The sequence below is a fragment of the Coccinella septempunctata genome, chromosome 9, assembly GCF_907165205.1.
Source record: "Coccinella septempunctata chromosome 9, icCocSept1.1, whole genome shotgun sequence".
Lineage (NCBI taxonomy): Eukaryota > Metazoa > Arthropoda > Insecta > Coleoptera > Coccinellidae > Coccinella > Coccinella septempunctata.
Genome location: NC_058197.1, coordinates 19,147,447 through 19,159,428, shown reverse-complemented (window position 1 = coordinate 19,159,428; position 11,982 = coordinate 19,147,447). Strand labels below are relative to the sequence as shown.

Here is an 11,982-nt window from a genome sequence, read left to right as displayed (position 1 = left end):
CAGCTGATTTCCTGGTTTGATGACCAGGTTATGTGTCAAACAGAACCTGAACTTTTGTGCCATGTATCCTTCTAAGAATCTCAATGAATTGATATACCTTTAATGGTGTTGAAGATCATTCTTTCCGCCAGTGAGGATTAGAATGACCAGCAAAGATAATATCATTCTGCTCTGTCGTTTATGTTTGGAAAAAGACAATGTTAACGTTCCAATTTTCGGTGAGACAGGTGAGGCTGTAGAACAAGTCCAGATGAAAATAAATACTTGCTTACCAGTCACGATAACGAAAGTGGACGATCTACCAAAGAATATATGCGTTAATTGTGCTAATAAGTTAGATCTGTTTTACCAATTTTGGAATGACAGTATCGAAGCTGAAAAGCAACTAACTCTATGGATAAGTAATGGCTCAGTTGATCAAGTTTCAACGGATAATATGAAACCTGGTCAATTATCGAATATCCAGGAATCTGGAAACATTAATAATGAGACAAGGGTAAAAGAAGAGGCTGTGGATACTGACGATGAAATATCATCAAGTAGATTGAAAAACTCTGGGTGCGATACTTCTACTGATAATTTGGTGAGTCACTTTCTTGAATCCTACCCACTAATTTGTGATATTCGCTTCTAATATAACGCTTTTATTTTCCTGTAAATCATGGGGAAGTGTCAAAGTTGAATTATTTCATTCAGGATGTCTACCAACAGAAATTGCGATCACCAAGGCCGAAAAGAAGCAGACGTGCAGCTAACATAAGGCAGATTATCCAAAGTCTGAAGGAATCAGACGAGGATGACTTGAAAGAAACGAAAACTGATAAGGAATGGGACGATAGCGATATAGAAGACGATGTAAGTTTTCCAGATCCATCTAGTCGAACCCCTATCGATAAACCGAGTACCTCAACAGAAGAGGTACCTCCAATCTTCCCTTCTACACCTCCGACTAGAGAGGACCACTTGGTTCCCATTGTCCAATTGTCGGAAGGCAGCTGGTTACATAACGAAGACATAACTAGTCCGTTTGCGGCCCAGATCCACGAAACACTCAAAAAGTTAGGTTATAAGAATCCTTTCGTCTATCCTAAATTGAAACACAAGAAGAAACAACTGAAACAGTTGGAATCCAGGAATAACACCAAGTGGCAGTGCATGATTTGTTCGGAAGTGAAAAAAAACAAGGACGACCTGATGGAACACTACGAGATACACAAGAGCGAGACGGAATCTCTCAAGGGCAGCAAAATGGTAGGGGATTATTTCATGTGTCCGGTATGCCTGACCGACTTCACGTCCCTGATAAGTTACGAGAGACACGTGGAGTTGAACCACGGGGAAAAGCAGTATAACTGTGAAGTTTGCCATAGGGCTTTCAAGAATCTGTTCTCTCTGAGCGTGCACAACAACAAGAGGCACAGTTTGGAGAAGGTTTACAGATGCGCAGCCTGCGATTTTGAGGATGAAGAGTTGAAGGAGTTGAGGTGCCATGTTAGGAATTCCCACGAGGATAACGTAAAGTATAGGTGTGAAATTTGTAATAAGGGTTTCAGCTCTTTCTCTTGGTACCAAGAGCATAAGAATTTCCACACAGGTGCCATGCCCTTTGAGTGCGAAGTGTGCTCGAAAAGTTTCCCGTACACCAGGTACCTGATAGCCCATAAGAAAAATATGCATCCCGAGATGTTTTCCAATGTGCCAATCAACCACGAATGCGAGATCTGCCAGAAGAAGTTTGCCCACAAGAAGAGCCTGGTGCTGCACCTCCGGGGGCACACCGGTGAGAGTGCGGTGCTTTGCGACATGTGCGGTAAGTCTTTGTCGAGTTCCGAGCACCTCAAACAACACCTGAGGATCCACACCGGCTACAAGCCTCACTGTTGTTCGGTTTGCGGCAAGGGATTCGCGAAAAAGTGCAATTTAACGTTACACGAGAGGGTGCACAGTGGGGAGAAACCTCATGTTTGCAATATTTGCAACAAGGGGTTCTCTCAGAGGTCCACTCTTGTTATACATGGGCGTTATCACTCTGGGGAGAGACCGTATCGTTGTCAGCTCTGTCAGAAGGGTTTTGTGGCCAAGGGGCTGTTGGGGGTGCATATGAAGACTTGCGGAGGTATTCCGGAATGAGTTTGTTGTTTTTGATTTGAAAATTTTATTTGTAATTTGTTATCGTTGTCAATAAATTCAGATATTTTATATATTCAATTCAGTGTTGATTTCAATCAGTGAAATACCCTATTCATTGGGTTTTTCACATACCAAAGCTACTCCCAATTTAGCTAGGGTGTTTTTAGGAACTTTCGATCGTACTCCAATGAAAAAAATTAAATTTCTGAAACGTTCACTGTCTCTCCGTCTGTCTGTTCTATACACTGGACAATTATAACAACATCTATCACTGTCTAGCAACGGTTTGATAGATATAGATGTAATTTCCTCAAAATACACATTAGAAGGCAACAACTCGATATAACTTTCAGCCAAATCAAATCTTGCGTTCACCAAAAATAAACCGTGGATTTTAATTCCATCATCTGCCTCACAACCTACCATTTCAAACATGTTTGAAAACGTATTCAAATATTGTCCTAATTTTTGTACATACAACATTTTCTGAACTGTTAAAACAGCACTTGGGAAAAAGAAGGCTGATATCCAAATACTTTCCGGTACCCCATTTTCCTTCCATTCCTTGAAGAATAACAGACGTTGCCTCAAATTGATTATAAATAACGAATAATTCAGATCGGTTACAAAAGAATATTTCAGGAATTTCTTAGGGATCTTGTTCATTAACAATTCCCGAACAATTTCCTTCAGTTCAGTTGAAAGTAAACTGTTGTTTGTCAATATCACATCGAGAATCTTCAAATATTTCAGAATGTGGTTGCTCAGTTTGAGGCAATGTTCAATCTCTCGGTTTAAGATTGTTTCCAACGTATTTTGTTCTGTTTTTATTTCAGTTTCGATTTTTATTTCAACATTTATTAATTTGTATGATGTTTCGATTATTTTCTTCAGTTCTTCACCGTGATGACCATCATCCCATGTTTGGTCCATCGAAGGTATGTATAAAGTGAATTTTAAACTTTCTCGTATATTTTTTCGGAGTAAACAGGCTTGGTTGAAACCAAAACACTCTGGTGATTCCCTTGAAGGAATTCTATCCACAATATGTTCAATGAAGTCATGTATATTGTTTTTGTTGGGGAACGTGAAGATTGAAATCTCCCCCAAACTCATGAATTCTTTAAATAAAGTGTCGGCTACCTCATAATCTATTTTGTTCATTATTTGACCGCAGTATGAGGCTTGCCCAATCAAATAATCAAGAGCTTTGTTCGATTTATATATAGATATGATGCTCGGTAAGAATTTTAAAGCGAATCTCAAGTTGTAGTCTTCGAAAGTGAATGGATTGTTCCAGGCAATGCCTTCAAATCTAGATCTCCAGTTGATGACAGTGTGAAAACAGACCATTCTGTATATAAGTCTCACGGTTACTTGCGAATAGTTCTGATACTCTTCTACGTTGACGTCGTCCACGAAGTCCTTGTAGGAATTCAAAAGATTGTCCTTGAAAAATTCCGTATCCTCGTAGACAGTCTTCACGCATTTCTCCAATAAATCGCAAGGTAAATCAAAGGAAACATCTGATATCAGCCACAATCTGAAGTTCTCGTTCGTATTCTCGAAGGTCATAAGACCGCAGATCTTTTCTAGGTTATATCTCCAAGTGCGTGACAGGTGACAGTTGAGTAGACACACCCACAACCCCTCCGATTGGCCGATAGCGATTACCTCCTCCACCCTTGTATTGTCACCCTCGGAAATGCACACAGACCTGAATTTGTTGCTGAATTTTTTTTTAACCGCGAAGTTTCTTAACTTGGCGATGGGTGAACGGTCGTTGGACGTTAGGAAGAGGATGGGAGAGAGACAGAAGGACTCGGAGTACAATTTCTCCAAGTCTATTTCTACGGGACGTACGTATTTTTCATCGAGAACTTGGGTAACTAGCTTTTTCATGCATTCTTCGGTTCTGTCTGGTCTGAGAGTTTGTAACAAGAGGAATTTTTGGAAATCGTTCAGGTTGTTCTGCCACGGGTGAGGAATTTGTTGATCCTCTGGGTCATTCTCGCTTAAAAACTTGTCCCAGAGTGTTTGGTTGTCTTTGGCGGAGTCTACGAAGCCTTGGAAAGCTTTTAAATTTTGGAGGTGCTTCATTTGATCCCAATTTTTCGTTTTCTCAGTTGTTCGGTTGAGATCTTGCAGTATTTTGTTGGGTAAGGATTTTTGTTTTGAATATTTTATTTCGGATAAATATTTAAATTCTTCCTGGGAGATTTGCGCATTGAATATGAGTATTTTACAAGTCATATGATAGAGGAAGCTCAGGTACTGTTTGGGAGAGACTATTCGTCCTACATGTCTAGAAATGGTGTAAGTGAAGCAACCTTTGATGTTTTCAATACGTTTCGTAGGATCCTTAGATAATGGGGCATCTAGGATGGATTTTCTGAAAACTGTCAAGAATTGTTTGTAGGGAAATTTGTTTTTCTCGTTCTGCCCTAGGAAATCTTCCACGCAAAAAAAAATGGTGGATGCGTAATGTGAAAATTCCCTATAGTCTTCCTCAAGTCTTTGAAAAGTTGGAACAACCTTGTCTGGTAGATAAATTTCTTGATTTATGCGTTTGTACATGTTCTTCGTGTCGTCTAAGATCCTCAAAGTTCTGTTATCCTCCAACAAGTCGGCTTCAGCCGCTGACAGGGTTTTCAGGATGTTCTCTTCGTATTCCTTCAGCAAATTTTCGTTTTTCTTCTGCTTCTTCTTCGATATACTGATCTGTTTGCTGACCAAGGGATCCTCGGTTTTTATTACAAGACTCAATAGTTTTGTTTGTATGGAAAAATTGGTTATGGTGAAATCTATGATTCTCAATTTGTTTGTTATCTCTGTTTTGTAATTTGGGGATGTTAACGTGGTAAGCATGATAAGTTGAAAGTTTTTATTGAATTTTATATCCTCACCTTTGAATGTAATGAAATATTCGTGTCCTTCCTTCGTTAATTCTTTGTTTAGAATTGTATTCAAACAACTTGAGATGTTTTCACTGACGTTTTCTACCAAGAGGATTTTACCTGATTTTAAACAGTGTTTAACGTCTTGGATGAAATTGGAGTATCCGTATTTGGTGATGTGGAGGGTAGCTTTGTCCACTGTTTTTTGTATCCAATTTTTAGCCAAACCATGTGGATCGATTATAAGACTGTATTTTTGGGAGTATTTATGCACGATGCTGTTCTCGTAGAAATATTTTTCTTGCGGCAATCCGCGAAGGACGACGTTGTTTGAAATCAGCGTTGTGGTCAAATCCCAATCTTCGGATACAGGAACGTTGGACTCCCTCAAATGCTTGTACCATTTCTCCACCATATCCCTTCGAAATTGGGTTGGGAAAGGTGAGAGGTAGGCGATGAAGGCGCTGGTTAAAAGTACATCACAGCCGAGACAGCGATGCTTGAGATCCAACTTTGCGACTTCGTTGGACCATTGAATTTTCTCATCTTCGAAACCTGTGACCAGTATCACAGATCTCTCCAGTTTCCTGTTGCAAGCGTCCGCTGTTTTCTGCAAACGACTCTGTTTCTTGTTGGCCTCTTGGAGTTTAACGTTCAGTTGTGCTAGCTGCCTCTCCAAACGTACGACCTCCAATTTTTTCTCGTCGAGGATGGCTAGAGTTTCCGCGTATTCCCTCTCAGCCTTCTCCAGTTTCTCCTTCTTGGGGGCAACCTCTTTGGCCACCTTATCGTACATATCCATCGCTATGATCCACTTGCAAAGCCCTGAAATTTAAGGTTTAGGTTTCGTTGTGATTATTGGTAAGTAATAGTATTACCTTCAGCTGCGCTGGACGCCTTAGCTACCACGTGAGGCTTAAAGTCTTTATGGGACAAATAATCCTTCCTGATCTTCACCATGATCTCCGGTTTGATGTGGTCTTTGTCGAAATCCTTCAGGCTCTGCAAGAAGTTCATATCGCCAAGGATCCTCTTGCTGGGGCCCCAATAATCTATGAGTTTTCTGCCGGTTGAAGGATCTGGTATCCTGTCCGGTTTAACATCTTTGATCACGCAGACAGCGGCCATAACTAACTTGATGGCGTCCGGTGGGTTCTTCATCGATTTGACCAGGGTTATATCTGGTGGTTTTAAAGTGTTCAAGGCTTGAATAGCGTCTTCTAAAATCGGTATTGCTTGGGCCAAATCGATCTCACAGTCGGCTTTGAGAATCGCAGCAGCTTCCGCTTGAACATTGGCTACTTTTTCATCTTTTTTGACCAGATCGGAAGCTCTTTCGACGTCTAAAGTCTCCCTGGCTATCTGCCTGGTCATATCGCCAGCTTTCTTAGACATTATCCTCAGTTGTAACTGGTAGGCGCAAAGGTGCTCTTGTAATTTTTTTATTTGGTTATCAGCGTATTTCAGCTTTCGTAGACCAGTCAAGTAATTCTCCTTTATCTCTTTGAGACACGATTTTTCCTTCTCTATTACATCGGAGTAAAGTTGGAGGAACTCCACGTAAGTTTTGGTGGTAACATGGAACTTCTTACCGGTCATTTTAAACACTTGACCAGTGGCCAATTTTGCGTCGTTGAAGAATTTCACTGAAGTTTCACAAGTTTGGTTTTCCGTCCATCTATAAGCTATATCGCACAGGGCTTCGTCGGACCATTCGTTGAACCAGATGGGGGTACAATATTTGACCAGCGATGGGAACAGTTGAGTCCTCATTTCGATGGTAGAAGGTTCGCAGTTCAGACTGAAGAAAATGTGGAGTTTCCTCCTGCATCTCTCGATGAAAAACGTGTAGACATCGTGGGAACTTATGTTTAAATTGGGGTTCCCACACTGGGCATCCAACCTGACCATGTTCAAGACCAAGGGTTCTTCCTCGATCTCAAAAAGATCCATTATGTCGCCATTTTGCAAGAAGGAATTAAAATCCTGTAGGATAAATTGGTGAATTAGGTGTTCTTCGTTTAGATACATCGCAGTTGTTTTTCCACCGCCCCCTGAGTGTATTAAAACTTGTTTGAAGGTGTTATGCCAAGTTTTTTCGTCGTATAAGTATGATATGTGTGGGTTGAACACTTTGCAGTTGTGTACGATGGATGCCAAATCGATTAAGGTCTTTCTTCCAGTCCCTGATACACCCAAGAGTAAACCGTGGGAGTTTTCGATTGAAAGTAGTCTAGAAATCGTTATTATTTTCGGGTAAACTTCCTTGAACAACACCAGTTTTATTCCGGTACTTAAATGGTATTTCCTGGAGAATTCTTCGAGTCTTTCCTTTAAGTTTTCGTAATCCATCTCTTCGTACCTCTCACCGTTGCAAGTGATGGTGCCAAAATTAATTTTATCAGGTATCTCTTGGTATTTGATGCCGTTGAAGGTTTCGCTGAAGCATTCCTTGAATTGGAGCTCGTAAATGATCATCAGTTCTTTGTACAGTTTATTCCTTTCTTCTAATTTTAAAAGCCTGTCTCCGAAGACCCTGGCACATTCGTTCATCCACAATTTGTTGAATATTTTCTTATTGGCGTCTGCTGATTCTTTCTTGAGGGAAAACAATCCTCTTAGGACCTTGAGGAAGTCCCAGACATTGTAGGAGTAACTGAATTTCAAAGGACTCGTTTTGAAATTGTCCAGGCAGAATTCGTAAACACTCAGGGTGGCATTGGCTAGGGAATTTGTGACCAAAGCTATGTCTGCGGCGAAGCCATTTTTTCTCCATTCCACTTGTAAGATATTCGAGAATATCCTGGTTAAATTTTCGTCGCTAACATCGTTCACCTTGTAGATATCGAAGTATTTCAGCAACCTCTTACTTATATTCCTGTACAAACCACCTTGTGGCCCTGTAGTAGCGACAAACCCTAAATTTTCCATGGGGATCTTTTCAAAACTGTCGGTATCATACCAAAATTGATAATCCAAAGTTTGTCTAAGAAATTCCACCACCGTAGAAACTTTATACCGGTTCAAAGTCACAACGTTCAAGTCTTCAATAACGATCAGGTTTTTCCTGACCTCCTTTTCGCAGTCAAACGATATATTTTTCAAAAAATTCGATTGTATCCCATTCTGCAATCGTTTGGATGTCAATCTGGGGATGAATTTCAAGAAAATTGAGGTATATTTCGATCTTTCCAAGACGTGGTTGACGAAATGTTTTATACAGAGTGTTTTGGCTGTGCCGGTTGGTCCGGTCAGTATAACTGGGAAGTTGTTGGATATATGTTTGTCTAAAATTGAAAGTGTTCTTTGTGTGTCCGTTGTTGGTACCATAACGTCATCTATGTAGGTTTTAAACATCACTTTCTCGTTTTTTAAAGTATCAGGGGTGTACTTAAACGTTCCTCTGCCTTTATAGATGTAAAAATACTCGGAAAATAGACCTTCCGTTGGGACATTGACATCAATTTTTTCGATAGTCTCTGGAAGGGGGTATTCTGGTACTTGATTCTTCGATAACTGCTTGAAGAAAACGTCGAATTTCATGGATGATTCACTAGATAGAGTAGCGGTGAGTCCAATGTAAATTCCCTGAAAATATCTTCGACTACAAATTGAACTACTGTTAAAACTGTAACGTTTACCAAGAGAACACTGGCTTGCACCCATATTATGACATTTTTCAGATCTTCGTCCTTCCTAGCAAGGGCCTCATTCAGTAAGATTTGGACGTAATTCACAGTTCTTTTGACCAGATAGAATTCTCCCAAATTATATGCTTGGGTGCAATGTTCGTTGAGAAATTTCAGCAGAGGTGGAAATAACCAGAACATTAAATCTTCCAGGAGATTTTGAACAGTGTCTGGCCAACTGTTGTACATTTTTCTTATCCAAGGTTTAACCAATGTTAGCCAAGGTTGTTGGGATGTTTCGAAGAAGACTACAGAGCAACGGGAGATCTGTGAAGGTTTTAAAATTATTCAAATCTACATATAGCTTTTATTTCCTACTGAAAATGAAGAATAATCCAGCATGATAAAAGAATCTTTGGAAATATTGTTTAAAAATAGCACTCACCAAAGATGGAGAAGCTTCATCGAGTTCCGCAACTTCAAATAGAATAGAATTGGAATCTTTAATCGTTAAAAAATCTCCAGAACCTAAAGTGAAGGTCCTCTTGTCATCTAGAACAGAATACAAGGTCTCTATCCAGTAGCTTTGGATTGGACCGTCGAACAACAACCAACAATCGTCTACAATTGAAAACTTCTTGAATATCTTGGTGAGTATGCCTTCCTTCCAAAGATCATATTTGTGATCCATAAACCCGTACAATTCTTGGGTTTCGAAGATTGTTGGGTTTATAATCTCCAAGGTTCCCCTACCACCGGTCTTCAAGTTGTAGAGGGCGCTAGTTGCCTTGGTCTTACCAGCGAATATGTCACCTAGTAAGATGACGTTTTGTTTTGAGGTTAAAGCTTCCTCAACTTGAAGAATTCTGTCGACATAGCTTGGTTCAGGGTGTAGGTGGTTGTTTTCTAAGTGAGATACAAGTTTTACCCTTAAATCACCTTGTTTGGTTTCATAAACGTTGGATTTCTCAAAAACACTATCTATAATCTCTTTAAAAATAACAGTATCATCTAGGGATAACATTGGTTGGATGGTTTCCTCAACTGTTTTCACAAATATTCCTTTTTCTTCATCCGGAGGGAGGTCAAAGCTTCCATCGCAAGTTTCCAAGATTTTCCTCAATAATTTCAGGGAAAACTTGTAGGATTTTTTCGTTAACACATCAGTTAATGTTTTAAATAAACAGTCTATACATTTGGATAAATACTTGGCACTTTTAAAACCCAAAGCAGTCAACGTTAACTCACTCAACATGCACAAATCCATCTGAATCATACAGATACTCCTAAATTGGCTCTTGAAAGTCATCGGTAGCTTCGATAAACTCGGGAAGGTGGGACTGAGGGTCATACAGACGAAACTTCGTATTCTTCTATCGTCTTCGACGATTTTTAAACGGTTGAAATCCCGAAGCAGATCGGACATCGAAGATAAAACGCTGAAATCGATCTTGTTCATTTCGTCTAAACACAGCCACATATTTCCCTTGGAACAACCGAGCAAGAGCCTTTGTAATATTTTGAAAGTTAAGAAATCTGAGCATGAAATGATCTTATAGTGAACGCCAAGGGCAACAGCGAGGTTTTTGAAGGTTTCTGTCTTACCCGAACAAGCTTCACCCTGTATGGCTCCATATTTATACCTGCTGTAGGCGGATATCAAACTTATATTGCATCGTTCGGTGTAAGGGGTGCATATACCTGGTGAAAAATCACTGTAAAACTCGTATCCATAGGTGAATGAAAGATTTAACACTCTGAGAATACAGATATCGTTTTCCAAGTAATACTTTAATCTTGTTAGCCAAATAAAATCGTTTTCTTTGATTTTCTCTGTTGAAATCCTCATTAAGAAATCTTCCTGTTGTATTAAAGATATGATGATGCTTTTTAATACATTCCTCTTTGAATTTTGTTCTTTGTTTTTCCGTATCCACTGTGTATAGTTTTCCACCATTGAACTGATGTCTTTCAAATTGTTTTTATGACCGTTTATCACTTGGTGACTGAGGAATGTACAGAATATTTGTAATGCGATGAAGAGAACTTGTCCTAAAGAATCCGAAAGTATTTTTTCATCATTCAAATCACTTTTAGTAGCTGTTGATACTTCTTGCATCATCTTTTTATGTAAAGCTTCCTCGGTTTCAATAAAAACGTTTACTAATTTCCTATCAATAGTTACGTAGTTCTTCAAGTAGATTTCCTCATTGTATCTACTTTTTATTCCGATGATATTTTTGTTTCGAATTATCAACTCTGTTATACCCTCAATGCTTTTTTTCATGTATTTTTGGATTATTTTTTCGTCCAATATTATATTTGATAGTATTTCTATCAGTTCTTCATTGGATAGGAAGTAGAATCTAGGGAATTTTGTACGTATTGAATCTAAATATCGTCTTACACCGGAATAGATGTTTTCGAAAAGTTTAAAATATTCTTGTATTTCCTCAAGTATATCCTGTTTTTTCAATATATCGAAAACGTTTTCATTTTGCAAGGTTGGGTATAGGCCTGTTTTGAATTCTTTCACTTTATTGAAATCTTCGGTTTGTTCCAGTGTTTCTTCGTTTTCTTTTATGAACGTGAAGAAAGGTAATAGATGGTAGAATTTTTCCTGTAGTTTCTCGTAGAATATAAGAATGTCTTTAAGGTTTGTCATGTCGTTTGAGAAATTTTCTATCAAGTCCTTGTGTGGTTTGGCGAATGCTGATCTGTTGAGTATCAGTAGTTTTTCCATATTTTCCTCGATGAATTTGACAACGGTGTTCAAATTAGAAAAGTTTATTAACTCAGTCTCTTTGTAAACTTCACCTTTTAATTTGACGTCTAGCCAGGTTTTCTTCATTTTCAAAATTATCTCGAGAAGATCCTGTTCGTGACTGGCCCCTTGACTTATTATTTCTAAAGGGGCCAGGTAAGGTTTTAAATCGTAGGCCAATAGTTTCCTCAGTGTACTTCCAGCGTTTGGGGACAGATCTGTCTTAGCTACAGTTGACATTTCTTTCCAATGCCTAGTTTTGAGCGACTGGTTACAAACTATTTTCATTAAGGAGAGACAGGGTTGAAAATCCTCTATCAATTTGATGGTTTTCGAGCATATCTTCAAGGGTGCAGGCCAGTTCAAGGTGTCGGGATCATCCACAGTACCTGAAATCATTAAAAACATATTTTAAGGGGACAAAAACAGACCCTTGGGGTATCCCTTGGGTGATGCGACTCACCTTTGAAGCGCATCTGCAAATTTTCATCTTGGGCCTGCCTCAGTTTCTTCCTGTAGCTCTTGTACGTCTCAGTCAACTCCTCCTGGTAACCCTGGATCT

The 11,982-nt window shown here is 39.3% G+C and overlaps 2 protein-coding genes across 3 annotated transcripts; one reads left to right on the top strand and one right to left on the bottom strand.

Annotated features, from left to right (window-relative positions):
* The first annotated feature begins 13 nt into the window (after positions 1-13).
* Positions 14-2,208, top strand: LOC123320708 (zinc finger protein 583-like). Of its 2 annotated transcripts, none has more exons than XM_044908108.1 (2): positions 14-583; positions 712-2,208. In XM_044908108.1, the coding sequence occupies exons 1-2, from the start codon at positions 143-145 to the stop codon at positions 2,128-2,130; spliced, it is 1,860 nt and encodes a 619-aa protein (XP_044764043.1). In that variant the 5' UTR covers positions 14-142; the 3' UTR covers positions 2,131-2,208. The 2 variants fall into 2 exon arrangements, with proteins under 2 accessions (XP_044764043.1, XP_044764042.1); XM_044908107.1 differs by having other exon boundaries at positions 697-2,208.
* A 30-nt stretch (positions 2,209-2,238) lies between these two features.
* Positions 2,239-11,391, bottom strand: LOC123320689 (dynein axonemal heavy chain 1-like). Its single transcript, XM_044908075.1, has 4 exons — positions 9,102-11,391; positions 8,669-8,983; positions 5,906-8,615; positions 2,239-5,852 (listed from the first exon to the last, which is right to left on the bottom strand). Exons 1-4 carry the CDS (start codon positions 11,319-11,321, stop codon positions 2,239-2,241), a joined length of 8,859 nt encoding a protein of 2,952 aa, XP_044764010.1. The 5' UTR covers positions 11,322-11,391.
* Positions 11,392-11,982: the final 591 nt, after the last annotated feature.

Excerpts from the sequence above, each read along its gene's own strand:
- LOC123320689 (XM_044908075.1), bottom strand. The coding sequence starts at position 11,321 with ATGACAAACCTTAAAGACATTCTTATATTCTACGAGAAACTACAGGAA. Across the intron at positions 8,616-8,668 it reads TGCAAGCCAGTGTTCTCTTG|GGAATTTACATTGGACTCAC; the intron begins GTAAACGTTACA and ends AGATATTTTCAG. Across the intron at positions 5,853-5,905 it reads GGCGTCCAGCGCAGCTGAAG|GGCTTTGCAAGTGGATCATA; the intron begins GTAATACTATTA and ends CTTAAATTTCAG.
- LOC123320708 (XM_044908107.1), top strand. The coding sequence starts at position 143 with ATGACCAGCAAAGATAATATCATTCTGCTCTGTCGTTTATGTTTGGAA. Across the intron at positions 584-696 it reads ATACTTCTACTGATAATTTG|GATGTCTACCAACAGAAATT; the intron begins GTGAGTCACTTT and ends TATTTCATTCAG.